The sequence below is a fragment of the Typopeltis vanoorti genome, chromosome 11, assembly GCF_054136105.1.
Source record: "Typopeltis vanoorti isolate ZY-2024b chromosome 11, IOZ_Tvanoo_1.0, whole genome shotgun sequence".
NCBI lineage: Eukaryota > Metazoa > Arthropoda > Arachnida > Uropygi > Thelyphonidae > Typopeltis > Typopeltis vanoorti.
The window spans coordinates 132,801,092-132,825,220 of NC_143559.1; the positions used below are offsets into that span (position 1 = coordinate 132,801,092).

At 37.0% G+C, this 24,129-nt stretch overlaps 1 protein-coding gene across 2 annotated transcripts in view; it reads right to left on the reverse strand.

Annotated features, from left to right (window-relative positions):
* The window catches only part of LOC150102056 (uncharacterized), a 133,495-nt gene that overhangs the window by 94,614 nt on the left and 14,752 nt on the right, over positions 1-24,129 (reverse strand). For both annotated transcript variants that reach the window (XM_090400511.1, XM_090400512.1), the window contains exon 3: positions 23,306-23,439. In XM_090400511.1, coding sequence (XP_090256637.1) covers positions 23,306-23,439 — 134 coding nt within the window. The remainder of the gene's footprint in view (positions 1-23,305; positions 23,440-24,129) is intronic.

Consider the following 24,129-nt stretch of genomic DNA (forward strand, 5'->3'; position numbering starts at 1 on the left):
CTCTGATTAAGTTACCTATTATGGACTTTTTTCATCTTAGAGACAGAGGCTTACATTCAGTTCCTTCTCAGACTGCTAACAAAGTATTTTTTCAATTAGTCATGATTCATTTCAAAGCACAACTGCCACCTTCTAATCTAACTCTATCAGAATTTAGAGCATTTGATTCTCTAAAAAAAAGAATAGTAATCTTATTTTTCCTCAGGCAGACAAAGGCAAAGCAGTAGTCATATGAGATAAGAATCTTTTAGAAAACTTTCCTTAATGCTATGTGACTTCTCTATTTATTTTCTCCTCTCCTCTGATCTGACTTCTAGTAAAATTAATAAAGTCAATAATTTGATTGATATCTTGTTGGGGAAAAAACAAAGTTCATACTTATCTAATTAGATTATATGGTCCTCCCAAGATTTATAATCTGAATGTTTAATTAATACAAGTAGTAGATTGTATCAGCTGTCCCATATATAAAATTTCTAAATATTTGTCTACAGTATTATCTTCATTTACTGGAAAAATCTACTTCACACATCAAGAACTACATAAATTTTAAAACAGAATAAAAATAAAATTTTTACATAAAAAAGCATTATTATATATTGTATGTAACTCACAAGAAATTAAAGTGCTCAGCTTGAGATTAACACACTTATGATTTTTAATGCGCTTTCCTGACAGAAAACGAAGACAATTTTCAACAATAAACACTTTATACGGTAAACGATTGACGTACATGCATGCTAAAGGGTATTTCCCCTAATATAAATTCACTACTTATAACTACATGCAGATGCAAATGGTACAGGCAGATGCAAATTTAACGAAGATAAAACTTGATTTTTAAGTCACAGGGTGAAAAATATATGAAAAGATAAACCGTGTTTATCTTTTGTAGACCTTGTAGACTGTGCTTTTATTGAAACTGTGTTGAAAAAGAGTTACTACAATTTGTAGACTGCGTTATATCGAAACCGCATTGTATAAGTACCGATATAACTCGGTACTTGTTAACTTGGTACGAGGGTTACCTGTATAGCAACAGGTTGAAGGAACAGCTATGGATAGTAATATCTATCCCATCTATCCCTTGCCCATTGCTACATGAAGCATTTTTAAGATCATCTCATTAAAGATTTTTCTCTTAAACCTATAGTGCGGTACACGTATGTAAATGATATTTTTGCAATATGGAAAGCCTCACCATCAGATTTAAAGCATTTGCTTCGAAAATAAATATGATTCATTTGAGAATTCAGTTTACTTTAGGAGGTAAAAACAATCAGCTAACCTTTTTAGATTATTATTATTGCATGGACACCTCCATGGGGGAACCTAAGACTCATCGTGGGAGTCTTAGGACCCTGCATCAATCCTATAAAACTCTTTAGGTAACTTAAATGCTTCTGTCATATCTGCCACCCCCCACCTTTTTTTTTAACCTATCAACCAACAAGCCCTCAATCTATCCTCATAGGGAGCATTCCACAGACCACTCACCATCTTGGTCACTCACCTCTGGATCCTCTCCACCACCCTCATCCCCAAAAAACCAGTTGGTTTAATTCTTGGTTTAATCCTTTATTCAAGTGTAATCAAACAAAGTTTGCGAGTGAAGTAACTTCACAACTAGCCAACATATATATATATCGAGGTTAATGACTTCACATCACTTGCCTTAGTATCCCATAATGCTAAGCACATATATATATATGCCTGTAAGGATATGTGCTTTGCATTATAGAATACTAAGGCAAGTGATGTGAAGTCATTAGCCTTTATATACGAGTTGCTCAGTCATGAAATTACTTCGCTTGCTTACATTTGGATAAAGGATTAAACCAAGAATATAATTCTTGGCATCTTTAATTTCCAAAAAACCTAGGTTACCAGACCTGAGCACGGTAATTAAGATGTGATCGTATCAAGGCTTTATAAATAGGAACGATAACCCCCATATCTGCTTGTTAGTATGTTCTTCAATAATCAAGTGATACTGTGAGCTACTCTGCTCCTTTAATGATATGCCCTCTAAATTTCAACTCTTATCTACTACTACTGCCAAATCTCTAGCATCATCAATTTCCTGGAGTACATTTTCCTCAATGTGGTACACATTGTAATCTTTGTATCCCAAAATGCATAACTTGACACTTTTCCATTAAATTGACATTCATTATGTTTTGCCCATACCATGAGCTTACTTAAATCATCCTGCAAGCTCTCTATGATTAACTATTATCCCACCCAACTTTGCATCATCAGCAAACAACAAAATATCTCCCTTCAAAATGTTTCCTATATCATCTATGTACAAATTAAACAGTAGTGACCCAAGTATCTGTTAGTATGTGTCCGTCAGCCATCCTTTTATTTATATCGCCAGTTACATAATGTTTACCAGTTTATCTTTGACTACTTATGTTTTCTGTAACCTTTGACTTTGTGTATTGCTGTAATCTTTGCAAATAAACAATAACCAACTCCATTTGTTGCAGTTTGCATGCGAGAATTCCATGAAATATCCTGTCAAATGCCTTTGCAAAATTCAACAGTATCACTGTGTAGCCATTCCCTTTATCTAATTCAGCTGTCATTCTACTATAAAAAATTAGTTGATTACTAAGGCATGACCAACCCTTTGCAAAGCTGTGCTATCCCTCAGAGTACCATATTCTTATCCACCCATTCCCGAATTTTCTTTTTGACCAACTTTTCCAGTACTTTTACTACCACACACCTGAGATACTGATTGGTCTATAATTTGCTGCCGCAGACTTATATCCTCCTTGATGCAAAGGAATTCAAGCTGGGACTTGAATTAAACAGCTTAGTCAATGGCATCGCCAGTTCCCCTGAAAATTCTCTTAAAATGCAGGTCGATATCCCATCCAGTCCCATAGCTGTATTTGTATTCACAGTCTGCAATATCCTAAGTACCTCCAATTCATCAATCTCTATTCTAACACCAGTTCCTATCACCTTTGCCATAACAATATCTTCACTAGGATATTTTAGATATTAGCCATTTTAATTCTCTGTCAACCAGATGACAGTTTACAATTTTCTGTTTTTAGAAAAATACTGATCATTATATCCATGCAACATATCATCATCCTAGTTGAAAGGTTGGAACCATTAAAACTTTATTACATCGTGCTCATAATATTTGTTCTACTGATGACCTTTTACAGCAAGAATTGAAATATATCAAATCTGCTTTTATGAAAAATGTCTTTAATGAATCTTTTATCAAGAAAGTCTTTAACAGCTTTAGGCAACCAGTCTAAATCTCCTGAAGATATCACTCGGATTCCACTCTCAATATATTAAAGGGATTTCTGAATGTATAGCTAAAGTTCTAAAACCTCTTAATATTACAGTATCCTTTTGTTCTATCATTCAGTTTTGACCTTCCTTTCTTCATTTAAAGACAAGCTTTCACTCAACCATTCAGATCCTGTGGTTTGTTTGGACAGTCTGGCAGATCTGCAGTCATCACTTGTGAAGAACATAAATCTTATATTTGGTATCTTGAACCTAAGCAGTCTGGTCTAGCAGAACATGTCATCTAGACTAAACATAATTTTCTGGAAAAAAACTAAACTTTTATATAAAAGTAGATTCCTTATAGAGCAGTTATATAAGGAGAGCTGTGAGGCCTTTCTACACTAACTGAATTTAAAGAGATCTGATGGCCATTGGTTATCCCCTTTATTGGAAATATTATATCATTTTTATGCAAATTTCTAATTATTATATCATTGTAATTTTTTTTTTAATAACTGGGAATTTACTCTCTGTTGTCCTACTGACGCTGTAGTGGTGGTGGTGCTTTTTGGAATTGATTCTTTTATTCAAATTCTATTTTGTATTCCATTGTTGTTATTGTACTGAGGATGCCTATGACACTTAGTGAAAATTTTAAAGCTAATAAATTTCTTTCATGCAAGTTTAAGTTTCCACCTTTGGTTTTTTTCTATGTCCCTCTGAAAAAAGATCAGAGGAGGCATATTGAAAATGGTTCATGGGATAGTAAGGAGGGAAAATTTGTCTCGGTAGTCTAAATGAGAGTTGGAGAAGACCCATGCTAAGATGTCAACATTATCATTAGATGTTGCCATGTTGCCATTTCCATTATGAGAGTAATGTGGAAACATAAGACAGAAGTTTTGCCCTACAGCCTTTGTAAAGACCAGAATGCTTTAGCCGCATTTGAGCAAGAAGCAAGCTTAGTGTATTTGCCCCTTATAAAGTTTTCTTTAGATTTACTGATGATTTCTGTACAGGCTGTTAGAGGCTATTATGTAAGATGAGTGCAAAGCTGGAGTTTTTAAGTTGAGCCATTAAATATGTGTTGCTTTTTTTTTTTTTTTTTTTAAATCTTGGAATGCTTTGGCACATTTGTTGGAAAATCAGAGTTTGCATACAGGTCATGGATTCTGAATGAAATAAAGGCAATTATCCCAGCAAGAATAATTCCATTTATTAAGAAAAAGTGTTGAAGCAAAACTACCATGGAAGAAAGGCATAGAAATCCCAAAAGTCATGCAAACTTTATCATTGTAGTAGTGCCATGAAACACTAGCTGAGAATGGGTGGAAGAAGGAATGGCTGAGAAGACAATCTGTATGAAAAGAAGCATGGACAAGGTTGTCGCCAGAGTTGCCAAAAGGAGAGCTGATGTCACCTGTGTATATATTTGGAGGGCAAGCTGGTTAAGGAAAGTTCATTCAGTGTTAAGAGAATGATGAAGACATGGAATTCTTGTATGTATTTCAACAATTTGAGTTAGATCGTTATTGACAGCAAACAATTCGGCTTCTCTTCCAGCTTGGTCTGTGAAGTTAGAGAAGGAAAGCCAGTCAGGACAATAAAATCTCACTATATGTGAGTCAGACTGTATGAGATTAACTTTCAGATAACAAGGTCAGCAAAGTCATCAGAATTAAGAGAGTAGTAAAGGCAGTAATTGAAGCCAGCAAAATGAGACAAGGAAACTTTGAGCCACAGCAAATCATAAAAAAGTGGTTCCAAGTCTGATAACTTTTGGCATGGGTTATCAAGAACACACACTTTTGTCAGATCATGATATCCCATCCAGCTCCCCTTGCTTCTTATAGAAGGCATTATGCATGATGTTCTGTTGAAAGCTTAGGTCAGCTATAGATGTAAAGTTTGCCAGTTGAGGCTCAATGAAGAACAGATCAGGTTGAATGTCTGTAAAGGGTGGTGCACATTGCTGATGTTAGTATTGTCTAGATGTTGGTAAAGTGGAATTTTTTTTTTTTTTTTTGCAAGGAATTTTGTTATTTTGTGTGATTTTGAGATGGATCTTTTAATTGTATTTTGAAATTTTCTGTTGGATTCTGGAAAATTTTTACACCATACTAATGCTATGATTTTTATTCTGCCTTTCATGTCAGTGGCATATTGGGGAAAGGTTATACAGTAGTGGTATGCAGTAAGATCAAAGGCTTATGAACATGACTGTCACAAAGGGAGTGCAAAGATCCAAATCCAACTATAACCTCAACGGTGCTCCCTACAAGCTAATATACTCAGACTCCCTCCGGACACAACCTGGAAGATTAAGTAGCAGCAGCTCCTGCTGCTGCTACTTATTCACAAACTGATCAGAAAGCTTTCCAAAGTGTTATAAAAAGTTCAGTCCCACGTACTATCTGGTGGCCTGCTTACAGAAAACATTTTAAAGATGTCCCTTCAAATGGAGGAACACTGGCGGCCTAGTTATATAATTATTATTATTACGGGCAATTCCAAGGAGCCCTTAGACTCATCGAGTGAGGCCCTTAACATCGTGTCATCAACTATTCAGCTTCCATTATGTTGGAGGTTTAATGGATTTTTTTACAACACTCAGAATGAATTAAATTAGAATTTAATACTCCTATATTTCGTCCTAGTCACTAGGACATCTACGGGGATTACAAAAACAATTAATGTAACATGCACACAAAAACTTACAATACTAAGCCCAACCACGTGGGTGACACTAAAGTCCTATCTAGGTGGAGCGCCCTATAAGGGCGGTAGTAGGTGGCCTGGAATGTAAGGTGGGACCTCTGGTGATGAGTGTTTCCCAAATCTTCGGAAGCTTAATGCAACCGTATTTGTTAAGATTTGGTTGGTTTCTGAGAGCTGCTGCTGCTTCTAACAAAAGTCTCTCTTTCTTGAATTTGCTGTGGTGGAGCATGGTGGTTTTCTTCCATGATACTCTGTGGGTGGTGTCCAAAACATGGTCAGCCAAGCCTGAATGGCCATAGTTGTGTTTAACGATGTACGACTTGTGTTCCTCCAGGCGGATGGATGCTGATCTGCCTGTCTGTCCAAAGTACGCAAGCTTACAGGAACAGGGTACTTTGTAAACTCCAGGCAGAGAGAGAGGGGGGAGCTGATCTTTCGTAGAACGGATAAGGGTAGCAAGTTTGCGGTAGGGCTTGTATGCTGTGTGTAGGTTATACTTTTTAAGTATCTTGGCTATTTTTTCCGAAGTGCCTCGGATGTAGGGTATGGTGATGGCATTTTTAAATTCTTGTTGACGAGAGGGACGGGGACTGGGGGAGGAATTGATTATTTTTTTTTTGATACTGTGTTCACTGTAGCCATTGGAGAGGAAAGTTCTGTGTATGTGGTTAAGCTCAGTAGTGAGGGTGGTTCCACTGGAACAAAGATTATGTGCTCTCTTGGTAAGGGTTTTAATGATGCCATATTGTTGTGAGGGGTGGTGATGGGAGAGTTTGTGAATGTATCTGCCTGTGTGTGTGGGTTTTCTGTATATAGTGAAGGCAAGTGTATCATTGGGCAGGTGCGTGACTAAGGTGTCTAGGAAGGGTAAACAATTGTTCTTTTCCTTTTCCATAGTAAACTGGATTCTTGGATGTAGGCTATTGAGATGACTGAGGAAGGAGTCTAACGTGTCTGGGCCATGAGGCCAAATGGAGCTCTTCAAATCAGAACTTTCCTCTCCAATGGCTACAGTGAACACAGTATCAAAAAAATAATCAATTCCTCCCCCAGTCCCCGTCCCTCTCGTCAACAAGAATTTAAAAATGCCATCACCATACCCTACATCCGAGGCACTTTGGAAAAAATAGCCAAGATACCTAAAAAGTATAACCTACACACAGCATACAAGCCCTACCGCAAACTTGCTACCCTTATCCGTTCTACGAAAGATCAGCTCCCCCCTCTCTCTCTGCCTGGAGTTTACAAAGTACCCTGTTCCTGTAAGCTTGCGTACTTTGGACAGACAGGCAGATCAGCATCCATCCGCCTGGAGGAACACAAGTCGTACATCGTTAAACACAACTATGGCCATTCAGGCTTGGCTGACCATGTTTTGGACACCACCCACAGAGTATCATGGAAGAAAACCACCATGCTCCACCACAGCAAATTCAAGAAAGAGAGACTTTTCTTAGAAGCAGCAGCAGCTCTCAGAAACCAACCAAATCTTAACAAATACGGTTGCATTAAGCTTCAGAAGATTTGGGAAACACTCATCACCAGAGGTCCCACCTTACATTCCAGGCCACCTACTACCGCCCTTAGAGGGCGCTCCACCTAGATAGGACTTTAGTGTCACCCACGTGGTTGGGCTTAGTATTGTAAGTTTTTGTGTGCATGTTACATTAATTGTTTTTGTAATCCCCGTAGATGTCCTAGTGACTAGGACGAAATATAGGAGTATTAAATTCTAATTTAATTCATTCTGAGTGTTGTAAAAAAATCCATTAAACCTCCAACATAATGTCCTCACAGCACTTAAGCCTCTACACAAGTATTCAGCTTTCACACAGTATCTATCATACTTTGCCTTGAACCCACTCCCAGTCATGGCACCCACAACAGACTCTGGCAACTTATTCCACTCATTCACCACTCTCCATGCAAAAAACCTAGTTCTAACACCTTTGCTAACCACACACTTGCCCAGTTTCCATGGATGGCCCCTAGTCCTCCCACCACCAGACCTGTTCTCAAAAATATCCTCTGAATTAATCTTATAGATACCCTTCAGTAATTTCAATGTCTCAATCACATCACCCCTCTTCCACTTATCAACCAATGTCTGCAACCCACAAATCTTCAACCTGTTCTCATAAGGTTCATTCCATAGACCTGCTATCATCTTGGTCACTTGCCTCTGGATCCTCTCTACCTCCTCCCCATCAAGAAGAACCCCTGGCACCCAGATCTGGGGACAGTAGTCAAGATGGGATCTTATCAAGGCTCGATACAGAGGAACAATAACTTGCTTGTCTCTGCTCGTCACAGTATTCTTCGGTAACCAAGTGATTGATGAGCTGATTTAGCCACTTTTGCGATGTGCCCCCTAAACTTCAACTCCCTATCCACCAACATTCCCAAATCCCTGGCTTCATCAATCTCCTGGAGTACAGTTCCACCAATGTGGTATACTGCTGCTAATCTTTTCATCCCAAAATGCATAACCTTACACTTTGCCACCTTAAATTGACATCCATTCTCCTTAGCCCAGTCCCCCAATCTATCCAAATCATCTTGCAAAATTTTGACATCATGTGCATTCACTATTGCTTTACCCAACTTTGCATCATCAGCAAACAAATGAATAGTTCCTCTCATATCCTTTCCGATATCATTAATGAACAAATTAAATAGTAGTGGTCCAAGAACAGAACTCTGCGGCACACTACTAGTCACAGGCTGTCTTTTGGACTCTACTCCTGAATAAACTACTCTCTGATATCTCTCCGTCAACCACCCTCCTGTCCATCTCACAAACCCTATATCCATTCCCATATGCTGCAGTTGCTGATTAGAATTCCATGTGGTATCCTGTCAAAGGCCTTAGCAAGGTCCAGCAGTATGACTGTAAACCCATTACCCTTATCCAGCTAAGCTGTCACTGTGTTATAAAACGTGAGCAAGTTAGTGAGGCATGATCTACCCTTCACAAAACCATGCTGTCCCCCATACAGTATCCCATTATCATTTATCCATTCCTGTATTCTTCTCTTGACTACTTTCTCCAAAACCTGGACGACTCCTGATATGCTGATTGGTCGATAATTTGCAACAGCAGTCTTGGAACCTCCCTTATGCAGTGGTACTATTTTCCCCTCTTTCCATCCCCTCAGGACTAATCCAGACCTGAGACTCAAATTAAACAAAATGGTCAAGGGCACTGACAATTCTTTTGCTGCTTCACGTAAGACCCAAGCTGGTATACCATCCAAACCCACAGCTGTATTCACATTAAGGTTTTGTAATATACTATTCACCTCCATTTCATTCACCTTAATTCCCGTATAACCTGTTGGATCTTTCATTCCTGCAATATCACCACCTGAATGATATATTCTTGCAATGTACTCGCTCAGTAATTCCACTATATCAACTAATTCAGTTACCTCCCTGCCATCGGCATTCGTTAAAATCATTCCGCCATATACATTTTTTCTTTTACTTGCAGCATATCGAAAAAACTATTTGGGATTCTCTTTAGCTTGCATGGCTAATTTCATTTCATAATCAGCTTTTGCTTTCCTTACCACACTTGTTACCTTTCTGGCCTGTGCTTTATACTGTTCGTGTGCCTGCAGATCACCTTTCTCGTTAATTTCCCTCCACAGTTGTTTCTTTTTTTTGCAGTTAAAGCTTAATGCCGTTATTTATCCATTTAACCCCTACTTGATTTACTATCCAGACTCTAGGTATACAGTCAACCATTATCTCGTTCAAACACTCCTTTATTACTTCCCATGCACTATCAACTTCCAGCCCTTTCCGTTTTACATGCCATGGCACTGAACCAAGCAATCTCCTGAGCTTGTCATGCTTACCAGCCTGGTAACTTCACATGTACCCTTTCTTAATTGAAAATTCCACACATTTGGCCACATCCTAGGTCAAAACCTTGTGGTCACTCTCACCAATTGGTGGTAAAGTGGTCATATTCATTACAGTCAAATTCTCTGATGCAATTACTAGGTCAAGCGCTCTCGAACCCCTAGTATATTCCATTACATGCTGTCTCAGGTAGTTATCCCTTAATAACTGCATAAAATCCAAGTCCTTCCTCCCATGTGTCCTCTCCTCCCAATCAATGTTACCATAGTTGAAATCCCCCATAATAATTACCCTCCTTCTACTCATTGCATACTATCTTCACCATCTATTCCATCACCTGGTCTATAGCAGCACCCAACTGTATATTTTGTTCTGCTTGTCTCAATCTCACACCAAATAGCCTCAAATGTGCTCTTTTCACTATTCTGCAGTTCAACTTCAATTCTCCTTGGCTGCAGTTCATCAGCTATCATCAATAACACTCCCCCCCCATTTTTTTTTCTGTCCCTCCTGAACACACTATACCCTTTACATTCTATCCCACTAGCTATATCATCTTCTGTCAGCCATGTCTCACTAATGCCAATAACATGTGGCCAGGAAGAGACCACAAACCAAAAATTCTTCCTTCTTGTTCCTAATACTCCTGGCATTAGTATAATGAAGTGCAGAAGCCTGTTAGTCCCACCCCTATCTTGATGCCTTATACCAGGGGTGGCCAACCTTTTATAAGTCATGCAACAATTTTTTAATTTTTTAGTTAAGATGCGCCATACAAACTTATACCACTTTTCAGGCCTTTTAAAACATGGTATATGGATATATTTAACAGTTATGCATAAAATGATTTATTATATATATGGTAATATAGACACTTTTAGCAATTTTAAATAAAAGGATTTCATATAAAGACATGATAAACATTAATTATTTTATTGACTTTTGAAATTGCTTTGCTTTTGCTAAGCTTGTAATGTTTGGAGTTAAATCAGTTACAGAAAACATCAAACAGTTTTTCAAATTTGAATCAGTCAGTCGCGACCGTAGTTTGTTCTTAATCATTTTCATTCATGAAAATGCTTGTTCGCATCTGTATGTAGTTCCAAAATGACAGATATAACTCTGAGCAAATTTTCTCAGTTCTGGAAAATGTTCACAGGGCAACGATCGCCAGAAATTAATTATATCAGAAACATCTGGGAGTGATGGAAGTTCATTAAATTTCATTTTCAATAATGAATTGGTTTTGAGATCAATAAATTCCATTTGTATGTTACTAGGCATCGTCAAGATTTTTTGTTCAGTAAGCGAAAAGGGATTTATTGTTATTATTATTTCAGGCGACTCCAGGGAGTCCTTAGAATCATCGAGGGAGGCCCTAAACATCATGTCCACACAACTATACGACATTCTCACAGTATCTATCATACTTTGCCTTGAACTCGCTCACCGTCAGAGCACCCACAACAGACTCTGGCAGCTTATTCCACTCATTTACCACTCTAAAAGTAAAGAACCCAGCTCTACCACCCCTGCTAACCACACTCTTGCCCAGCTTCCACAGGTGTCCCCTAGTTCTCCCACCACCAGTCCTGATCTCAAAAATATCCTCTGAATTAATCCTATAGAATCCCTTTAGCAATTTGAATGTCTCAATCATATCTCCCCTTTTCCACCTATCAACTAGTTTCTGCAACCCACAAATCTTCAACCTATTCTCATATGGTTCATTCCATAGACCTGCTATCACCTTAGTCACTCGCCTCTGGATAGTCTCCACATCCTCCCCATCAAGAAGGAACCGAGGTGACCAAATCTGGGCACAGAGGTACAATAACTTGCTTGTCTCTGCTCGTCAAGGTATTTTTCAACAACCAAGTGAGTTGATGAGCTGATTTAGCTACTTTTGCAATGTGCCCCCTAAACTTCATCTCCCTATCCACCAACACTCCCAAATCCTTGGCCTCATCAATCTCCTGGAGTGCCGTACCACCAATGTGGTATACTGCTGCTAATCTTTTCACCCCAAAATGCATAACCTTACATTTTGTCACATTAAATTGACATCCATTCTCCTTAGCCCAGAACTCAAATCTATTATAAATGCAAGTATGCAGTATTTTTCTGCAAAATTGCTAAAACGACTGTTAAAGGACTCTTGCAATAATCTGAGTTTCTCAGTATATTCTGTAAAGTTGCCATTATCTTCAACAGATTCACTATGTTCTTTTAAATGTGGAAATTGACTTAAACCCCCGTTTTCTAACTGGGGGAGGAACAGTTTTAATTTCATTTTGAATGCACTGATGTCATTTACTAATCTAATAAATGACATCAGTGTATTAGAATAAAACAATTTGTTCTTGCTCTGCAGTTTCAAATTTAGATCATTGAGGTGGCTGGTAACATCAACTAAAATTGCTACATGAAATAGCCATTTCTCATCACACAACAAGGCTTTTTCCTCCTGCAGCTCATCCTTCTCTTCCAGAAAATTACGAACACTTTCTTTCAGCTTCCAAAATCTACTGAGAAGTTGTCCTTTAGAAAGCCAGCACACCTCACAATGAAGGATGAGATCACCATATTCCATATCCAGCAGTTCACAATATTCTCTGAATTCTCTTCTGTTTAACCCTCTTGCTCTAATTTTATTCACACACTTTACAACTAGTATCATACCATGCTTCAAATTTAGAGTTTTTCCACACAGAAATTCTTCATGTATAATACAGTGATACTTTAGTAGAGAACGACCTAAAAACCTTTCAAGTAAAGTTACAGTCCCAGAAACTCTACCTACCATTGACGGTGCTCCATCAGTGCAAACACTGATGAGCTTACTAGAATCTAGTTGTTGATTTTCTAGACATGACTTTACTTTGTCAAATTTGTCTGACCCTCTGGATTTTCCATGAAGTGACTCAAGACTGATAGGTTCTTCAAAGATGTTAAAATTACCATAAATTCCCCTTATAAAAATGCTTAATTGGGCTACATCACATGTCAGCGGATTCGTCCAAGGCTAAAGAAAAGAAAGAACAAGCATGAACATGGTCTTTCAATTGCTCAGTAACACATGGGAAAGTTCTTCGATGCATCTTGTAACTGTTTGCTTGGACAGAGCAATTTGGTTTACTTTTCTTTCAACATTCTTATCACCAAGACATTTTGCAAATTTTTCGAGAGAGGGCTTAACAACTTCCTCTCCATCAGAGAAAGACTTGTGTTTTTTAGCCAACACAAAGGCAATTTCATAAGATGCCTCCAGCATTGCCACACTTTCACAACTTCGTTTCACAAATATATTTTGTCTCTTCAGTTTTTCTTCTAATTCAGCTTGATGTTTTCTATAGTGCCTGTTAAGATCATGTCTTCTATTATCTGAGAGAGTGCTTTCATAAACAATGCACACGGTTTTCCTGAAGGACCCGCAATAAATAAGAACTCATTTTCCCGCAGTTCATTAAACTGGCGCTTGCTATCACCTTCTGCTTTTCTTCTGCTCATTTTCTTTTGCAAAGTAATGGGTAACTGACTGTAAAAAAAAATTATTTCAAAAAGTAAAGCTTATTATTAAATAATTTATTTAAATTATTTTATCGTTTTAAACATTATGAACATTCAACATTATGAACATTCAAAAACAGTTCTACAAGTTTAAGATAAGATTCCTGTTTTCATGAAGGCCCAATACAGTTCTATAAATTTAAAAATCATATATATATTTTTTTTCATGGAGAGTTTCATCTCTCTCTCTCTCTCTCTCATAATATATTATGTCCAATGAAACACGAGATCACTTCCTGCCATAAAAAAGTCGATCAGCTGGCAATCCCACACACAACCCAAACATCCTCATTACGAAAGCTTTGCTGATGATCGGTTAAATTTTAGGAATAAACCTACTATACGTAAATAAAAAGGAAAGATATTGTATTAAAAAAACATAAAAACACACACATAAAAATACAAAGAATAATTGCAGATTTCAGTAATCGGCAAATTAGGGGAGAGGGCAAAAACTTGACATAGGCGTTCAAATTGAAAAAAATTATTTTTAAATTTACAGAACTATATTAAGCCTTTATGAAAACAGAAATCTTATCTTAAATTTAAAGAACTGTTAATAAAAACATAAGTTCAAAAACACAGTTGTTCACTCACATTGAATCAGAAGTTCATCGAATGTTATGACACGAGAGTCAGCTGTAAACTGATTGAGTAACTGGTGATGCATGTCAGCATTTGCCAGTGCCTGTTGCTTCAAGATCAAACAAGTATAATAAGTGTGCACTCTAGAATTCAGTGGTAGGTTAATTGTGTTTATATATATATATATATATATATATATATAAATCGTATACAATTTTTTTAAAAAATTTTTCTCTGGGGTTCAGTGCACCACTTCTAATCATGCAATGCACCACTTTTGGCGCATGCACGATAGGTTGGCCACCCCTGCCCTATACTAACTATCCCATTCTGATTTGTTGTCCTTCGTACTAGCTCAGGCATATTATTCACATTCTTACACTCAACTGCCTCACTGATGTCTGCATATGCACTTTACCCCCCCCCCCTTAACAGCCCTAGTTTCCCTGATTCTAAACATCCACTTTCACTTCATTCAGCAACACTTTTTCCAGTTTCCACACACCAAATCCATTCAGATGCATTCCATCCATCTTATATAAGTCCTTTCGCCCATTAAACTCACTCCACACATCCACAAACTTCACACCACTCCTCATACATAACCTGCGCATAAAGTCGTTTGCAATTATGGCCCTTCTTCTGAACTCTTCTCTGTCATACCGCAGTAACAGACTCACTATCTTAACTCTCTCACTCTTTTCTTTTGCTACCTCTAGTAATTCCTTCAAGTCTTCTCTCATAGCATATTTATATCCTTTCAAATCATTTGTTCCTGCCACTACTATCACTTCTTTCACCCTCTGATTTTGCACTCTAATAGCCTCACTTACATCCTTAATTTTCGCACCCGGTATGTACGATTTTATCGAACTCTCATCTATTACACCTCTTACAAGTGAATCTCCGTACAACACTCGTTCCTTAATTTTCCTTTCACTGCTAATCATGCTCTCATTTTTCTTATCACACACTTGCTTCCTTCCATTAGCTGACGCATCGGTAAGCAATTTTGTAATCGCTCCAGCTGCCACTTTGACCTATGTATCACTCCATGCAACCTTGCGATCTCCCTCATTGCAACTAACTCCTCATTTTTATTATCACTCAAATTATTCTTATGGCATGGAGAAGTGCTGGGCACACTTCACATGGAGTGCCACCAGCACTCCACGTAAAAATAAAGGGAGGGAAAAGAAACCAAAGATTCTACACTAGAGCTGAAACATGGTAAATGTTACTTCATGTCTCCAATAAGCAAGATGGTTATAATTGCACCAGGTGATGAGAGTAATCTCTGACCTGGAATTCTAGTTGGCCATTCCTCCAAATAGAAAAGTACACTTTTAATGTTCTCTGTTAATTTGGAAAAGGCATATGCAAGGTGTCATTTAAAAAGTTGTTCAAAACACCACAATTATATGGTGTAAATGGGATATTACAGAAAGCAATATATAAATTGAGTTGAATAAGTTGAATGAGATACAAGAAGATGGATACAAGAATAAGCTATATCCCTATTATTGGTTATCTATACGACTCAAATTATAAAGTTGCACATTAAAGCTATTATCAAAATTAGAGATATTCAATTCAGCTCTTTACCTTATGAAGATGAGATGATGTTATTCTTTCAAATATAATAGAAGTCTTCAGGACTTTTTAAATGAAATGAATAATTCCTGTATAAATCTGGCATGAAAATCAGCAACGATTTTCATGAAAATAGACAGGAATATGGAAAATAACTTCATTCTCAATTACCTATAGAATAAGTAAAATATTTTAGCTATTTAGGCATAATTTTTAGTGAAGATGACAAATTTAACAAATCTAGTATAATAGAGAGCCAGTTGAATAAATTTATGTGGAATAAGAGAAAAATAACCCAACTAAACTAGCAATATAGACAATAGTGCTTAAACTAATATTAAATTATGCTCAGAAAGTCTGGTCAAAAATTAAGGTAATTGATCAAAGATAGAAACCACATAAGAGAGTTCTGAGTATAATTAGTAGAACAAATAGATGGCATCAATTCAGACTCACATCTGAAATGACACTATTAGGATTCATGAAAGGACATCTCCAGATGGCATGATTAAAAATTGTATTGATTACATTCATAATGTAATAAAAAATAACTGGAAATCCTCAATCCAAAATTTAAGAACACTAAAGAAAGCAGATTTTGACTTGGATCATGAATTACAAGTGGCAAAAATTAAACTGAAATTTAAAAATAGAAAACGAAAGACCCTAAGCAACATTATTAACATAGCAAAACTGAAAGATATAACTGTGTAAAATAACTAAAAACATAATAAAAACAGAGTTAAAGAAAATAACATTGACAATGTAGAAAATGCACGGAATAAATCACAAATGCTTCAAGAAAAACACTTGGTATACTACAATTTGAGCAAATAACAAGTGGATAACCATAGAAATTTTGGAAACTTTAGAAATAAAGAGCTGCAAAAAATACTTTGAACAGAGAAAATACAGAGGAAAATAAGCAATTATAAAAAGAGTCAAAAACAAAATAGATTGTGGGGATATGCTAAATCACTTGGTTAGAAGAAAAAAAAAAGCAAAAATGTGTGAAGAAACCGATGAACGATAGTAAGACTATATAAAATTATAAAAGAATTAAGAAAACACTGCAAAACAGGCCACTAAAAATGATGAAATATAAAAACAATATTAAAACTGGAAAAATTCAAGAAATTAAAATAAATTGGAAAGAATATTACTAAATGCTTTTCAAGAGGAAAGAAAAACAATGACGAGATAAACGGATGTGAGTGTTGGACACTCACTAACAGCCAGAGGGTACAAGTAGAAGTTGTGGAAATGGATTACTTCAGACAAAGTATGAGAGCTACCCATATAAATCATCTGAGAAATGTATATATTCAAACAGAGATGAAAGTTGAACATCCTATTATGGAGAAGATAGAAACATGTGCTTTGAAGTAGTATGGACACATCCAAAGAATCACAGAAGAATGATGGCCTTTGAGAATTATGAACTGGTCACCCTCCCCCTCACCAGTAAGGAGAAAAAGAGGAAGATCAAGGACTACATGGAAAGGGACCATTGTGAGATCAATGGAGAACAGAGGCTTACGGGATGAGGACTGGAGGAATTGTACAGAGTGGAATCTGAGAACAGGTAACTGCAGACAAGTGGAGAAGCCTGGAAGAATAGTATTGTCACAATATCTCTGAGAGTACACATATCAGGAATTTGGTAATGATGAAAAATCCAGCATGTAAAGATGTAAAAAGCACCATTCATAATAAAAGAAAAAAAAAATTGAATGCAATAAATCATGTGACTGATCTAAGTCACCTGGTTATGATGCACTTCCTACTGGTTGGCATCAATCTCCTGCTTGAATTTTTTAACCAAATATTATACGCTGGTGAAATTCCAGATGACTGGAGGACAGGCATCATAATACCAATTTTCAAAAAAAAAAAAAAAAAAAAAAAAAGCGGGAGATAAACAAAAAGTATGAAAATTATATAACCATACCACACTGCTAAGTCATAGCTACAAAATCTTCACACATTATTCAAAACAGAATGCAGACTTTAATGAATGAGACAGCAGAAGAAAAACAAGTAGACTTCAGACCTCAAAGGTCTACTATAGACCATCTTTTTACAGTTAATAGCCTGGTTAGCATTTGATTCTACTGACAGGAACAAAATGATAAACATATTAAAATCTATGACATTATTATTATTATTACCCCAAAACCTCATGGAGTCAAAGACTCATCTGGGAGGTCCTTTTATCACACACACAGCTCATCGTACCGTGCCTTGAACACATTCAAACTCCTTGCACACACACCACACTCTCAGGCAAGGCAAGGCATCCCAATCATTTACAACTCTGCATGAGAAAAACTTGTCTCTCACTCCCTTACTCACATCTTCTTTATACAGTTTCTAGGGATGACCTCTGGTTCTACCCCGATCTCCCACTATTTTCTGTAGAACTTCTCTAGCATTGATCCTATAACAACCCCTTAATAACTTGTAGGTCTCTATCATATCTCCCCACTTCTTCCTGTCCACCAGACTCTGCAAATTGCATCTTCTCAATCTTTCCTCATACTCGACATTCCAGAGGTCAGAAACTACTTAAGTCAGTCAGTCGCCTTTGGACCTTTTCCAACATCTCTTCATCCTTCTGAAAACCAGGTGACCAAATCTGGGCACAATAATCCATGTGTGGGCTAATCAAAGCCTTATACAAAGGAACAAGAATCTCTCTACTTCTACACGTCAGTGTCCTCCACATCATTCCCAGAAGCCTTTGTGTTGTCTTCACAATTTTGGCTATGTGTCCCCTAAAATTTCAGATCCTTATCCACTATAACCCCCAGATCTCTTATTTCTTCCACCTCCAACAATATATCCTCACCAAGCATAAATTCTACATCCCATCTTTGTTTTCCAAATTTTAAAACCTTACATTTTGCAACATTGAACTCGCATCCCCATTTCCGTGCCCAATCACTCAATTTATTCAAGTCATCTTATAAGGTTACAACATCTTCAATACTTACTCTTCATGGTTCGTCCCAACTTTGCATCATCTGCAAACAACTGAATATCTCCATCCAAATCTTCACCTATATCGTTAATATACGAGTTAAACAGTAATGGCCCTAAAACAGACCCCTAAGGCACTCCACTAGTGACTTTCCTTTTCCTGGATATCGCTCCCCCATACACAACTTGTTGATACCTATCAGATAGCCAGTCTCCAATCCAATGCACTAATCTAATATCCAACCCCATCTGCTCTAGTTTGACTATCAATTTATCATGAGGTACTCTATCAAAAGCCTTTGTGAAATCTAAGTATATTACTGTGTATACTTCTCCTCTGTCCAAGGAAGCAGTCACTTTATTGTAATAAGTAAGTAGATTACTAAAAGATGACCTCCCTTTAGCAAATCCATGCTGTCCATCAAAGATAATACCATTGTTGTCAACCAAACTCTGGATTCTAGTTCTCACAAGCTTCTCCAACAACTTATCACAACACCTAACACACACAGATAGGCCTATAATTTGATGCTTGCGTTCGATCACAGCCTTTATGAAGTGGCACAATCTTGCCCTCCTTCCACTCCTTAGGAACTTGACCGAGTACAAGACTCGTATTAAAAAAATATGTCAAGGCAGGTGTCAATTCCCTGGCACATTCCTTCAGAATACGTGGTGATATATTATCAAGTCCCACAGCCTCATTAACATCTAGTTTACTCAACTCCCCATATGCCTCTTACTCACTTACAGTTAGTCTCTCCTCCCCATCATCTACTGCTCTCAATCTCTTCATGTAGTCACATTCACAAGATTGAAAGATCTTTATGAACTGCTCATTAAGTATCTCCACCACACATTCTGCAACAGCTGTCTTTATACCATTTTCTCCTATCAATGTCATCCTTCCATAATCATTCTTTCTTTTGCTGGCTACATATCGAAAGACCTCCTTAGGATTCTTTTTGGCTTCATCAGCTAACTGCTGTTCATACCTCTCTTTAGCTACCCTCACCAACCAAGTCACCCATGAGGTCTTTGTAGACCTCGTGGAATTGGTTATTTCCACTTCTCTTATGCTGCCTCTACAATGCCCTCTTTCTCTGTATCGCATGCTTAATCTCTTTATTCATCCATTTCACACGTACCTTATTTAATCTTCTCATCCTTGGAATACATTTAGACATTGGATCTATTAGATAGTTTCTGAAAATCCCCCCAAGCTGCATTGATCTCTTTTCCAGCTAACTCCTAATTCCATGTTACACCTGCAAGCTGTCTCCTGAGCTCTTCATAATCATCTCCTTGTAGTTCTACATATACCCTTTTCTCATGGAGGTCCTCACACTGCTGGCAACCACCTAGGTAATCACCTCATGGTCACTCTCACCAATTGGTGGATGATTTGACACCTCATTTATAATTACATCCTCTGATGAGATGACCAAATCCAAGACCCTCAATCCTAGCGTGCCCTCTGTTACATACTGTCTGAGGTAGTTATCCCTCAAAAACTCAAGAAACTCATTTTCTTTAGTTCCAGTTGCTATCTCATCATTCCAGTCTATATTGCCATAATTAAAATTACCCATAGTGATCACCCTTTTCTTATTTGCTTGGCTAATTTGATTATACATTTCATTATCACCACCATCTACATTACCTGGTCTATAACAACATCCAACCAAGTATTTGATTCTATTCACCTCTATCTCACACCATACTGCCTCAAAACCACTGGCACTATTTCCCTCTTGCATCTCTACTTTCAAAACTACAAATCTTTATTACAAATTATTAGAAACATACCAAAGCAACTGTCAAATTTAATAAAATAAAAACAGACAAATTCAAAGTAGAAAAAGGAATCATGCAGAGTTGCCCACTCTCGCCAAATTTATTTACTATTTATCTCAAAAAATATATAAATCCATAGCTGAAGAATAAGGTCTACAAATAAATGGCACGAATATCAACCACATTAAATATGCAAACAATATTATTCTTGCAGAATCTAAAACACAATGAAAAAAACAATAAAAATTTTAAATGAAGAATGCAAAGCTTTTGGAATGAAAATCAATCTATGCAAAAGTAAAACAATGAAAATAGGAAGAGATGAGGAAAAAATTTCAATAAGCTTAGAAAAGCATATACTTGAACAAGTAAGCAATTTACATATCTTGGTGATCTCATTACTCAAAACCTTGACAAAACAGAAACGGTAAAATACAGACCAAAAGATGGTCTAATATGAATGAATTAAACAAAATATGGAAAAATAACAGCATTTCAAAAAACCTCAAACTAAAATTCTATAAAACCATTATTACACTTACAGCAATGTATGGAGCCAACACAGATACTCAATCAGAAAGAAATACAGAAAATCAGAGCATTCAAAATGAGCATTCACTGAGCAGAACACAAAACAATGAGTAAGTCAAAAATGAATTAAACTATAGAGAGGATATCGTAGCTATAATTCTTAAACAGCAACTAAGATGGTTTGGACACCTCCAGATGATGTCCATTCAAAGATTACCAAATATAGTCTTGAATGTAATCATTGGAGGAAGGTGATCAAGAGACAGACCAAAAATAACTTGGCTACAGTCTTTGAAGGCAAGGTCACAATTATTAAGCTTCAGAGAGATGACAAAAATGGCCAGAGATTGAACCAGATAGCAAAAATTTGTAATAGGGGACTTAACCCATCATCTGATGGATTATTATTATTATTCCAGGCAACTCCAAGGAGTCAACAGACTCATCGAGGGAGGCCCTAACATCATGTCAAAAACAACTATTAGACATTCACACAGTATCTATCATACCTCACCTTGAACTCATTCACGGTCGTAGCACCCACAACAGACTCTGGCAGCTTATTCCATTCATTCACCACCTCTCCAAGTAAAAAACCTAGCTCTAACACCCCTGCTAACCACCTTCTTGCCCAGCTTCCATGTATGGCCCCTAGTCCTCCCACCACCAGTCCTATTCTCAAAAATATCTTCTGTATTAATCTTATAGAAACCCTTCAGTAATTTGAATGTCTCAATCATATCACCCCTTTTCTGCCTATCAACCAATTTTTGCAACCCACAAATCTTCAACCTGTTCTCATAAGGTTCGTTCCACAGACCTGCTATCATCTTGGTCACTCGTCTCTGGATCCTCTCCACCTCCTCCCCATCAAGAAGAAACCCTGGTGCCCATATCTGGGTACAGTAATCTAGATGGGGTCTTATCAAGGCTCGATACAGAGGAACAATAACTTGTTTGTCTCTGCTTGTTAAAGTATTTTTCAGAAGCCAAGTGATTTGATGAGCCGATTTAGCCACTTTTGCAATGTGCCCCCTAAACTTCAATTCCCTATCCACCAACACTCCCAAATCCCTGACCTCATCAATCTCCTGGAGTACGGTTCCATCAATGTGATATACTGCTGCTAGATGAGAAAGAAGAAATTATAAATGGAGTTCATCTTAGGTGGTATGACATAAAAACAATATGAGAGGAAAGGTTGGAAGATCCAGAAGGCAAGCTGGATGGATTGATGCAATTTAGTGTCTTAGAGCACTGATAAATTAGATTAATTTGGAAAAAAAACTATGCGAAACTGTTAATTAGGTAGTACTATCATCGTGTCCTGTACATCTCTTTGGGGAAACATGTCAAGAAACAATGATGACAAAGATCCTATAAATATTATTTTAAGTCAAGTTAAAAATGTATTGGCCCATCACAAGTGGCATTCCTTTTTCAAATATAATGTGTCTCCTTCATAAATTAACGTATTAAAAAAAAAAGCATTTTTGAGATTAATAAAACTTAAGCAAAGAATATACAATAATCTGGTATGTCAACTTCATAAATGAATGTATAAAAATCAAAAGCATTTTCTGAGATCAATAAAACTTAAAGAATATACATTAATATGGTATGAGTAAATCATAATAAATATTTGACTCTTCTTTTTTTTTGACTACTAACTTTATCAAGATTAAGACTAAGTTATCGTGAAAGCCATTTGGCACCAATTTTTTTAATTGCTTTCTTTTAATGAAAAGAGTCAGAAGTAGGGGCATGCCAGCAGTGTACAGCGCCTGTGTGCAAAACTTTAGTTGGCACCCCTGTACCCAGTAGCACGCCAGTAGTGTCCGGTGCCTTTGTGCAAAACTTTAGTTAGCGCCCCTAATAAACCCCCCCCAATAAAAAACACTTTAAAAAACGTTTTTTTAAAGCATTTCCTCTTCTTTAGTGCCTTTACTATCCTGGTGCCTGTGTGCGTTGCACACATTGCACATACGGCCAGCACGCCCCTGGTCAGAAGTAATAACTTAAAAAATAGGAATGATATATTAAAAACAAGCATGAACAGTATGCGGACCCTGAAATCAGTTCTATCAACAAATTAGAATAAGCAGAATGTAAGGTTGGGTACAACCAGCAGGCTTGTAGATGTTTGTGAAAAGACAAGTGTGCTAGTGGTTGTGAGGGAATTTAAAGTTTTTTATGAGATGTGACAGTAACAAAATTTGTTCAGCACTTTACAAGTCTTCATTTGACTCATGAAAATTTGCAAAGTGTTGGACAAAGCTATTATCTAGAAGCAATATTTCAAGGAAAACTGATCTACACATTGAAAATTCACAATTTCATAACCTAGTAATGCCCTAAAAAGATTGATTCCAATTGTTACAGTACTACTTGCCATTGGTAATCTCTTATTGGAATCAGCTCCATGCTGGACTAAAAGATGTGCAAGAGAAAGATTTACAGGTTTTGGTGACCCATCGATATTATGACTGCACAGAACAATGTAAAGAGGAACTCTTTCATAAGGACCTACATAAAGAAATCATTAAAAAATGTTTACTCAAACTGATTTTAATTAAAAGCATAGTCATTCTAACTGTTAACCTTTTGAATGAGTAGTCAAATCATTTCTGAAAAAAGAGAGCAACTATAGTACACTAGAATATACCAGGGTAGTCTGAAAAGTTCTTGGCCTAACAATGAAAAAACGAATTTATAATTTCAAAATTATTTTTATTTTTCAACATAATCTCCCTTAAGACCAATACATTTATTCCAGCGATGCTCCAGCACCATTATCTCATTCCTGTAGTGGTTCTCAGTAAGATCTACAAAATATTCCCTCTATAGCTGAAATCAGCTCTTCATTTGAAGAAAAATGCTGACCAGCGAGGAAGAGTTTTAGTTTTGGGAAGAGATATGGAAACCAAATATGGGGAATAGGGTGGATGTTCCAACAATTCATAGCGCAGATCCCTTAAAATTTTCCCATTGACAAAACGCCTTTATGGGCAGGTGCATTGTCCTGATGAAAGATGACTTTTTTTTCTGCAAACAGGGTCTTTTCTCATTAAATTTTTCATCTAGTCAGGGTAAAAGATTGGAATAATATTCCCAGGTTATTGTTTCACCCTTTTCAAGATAATTAATAAACAAAATGCTGTTGGCATCCCAAAACACCGATGCCATGACCTTTCTTGCTGATGGAACCGACTGCCT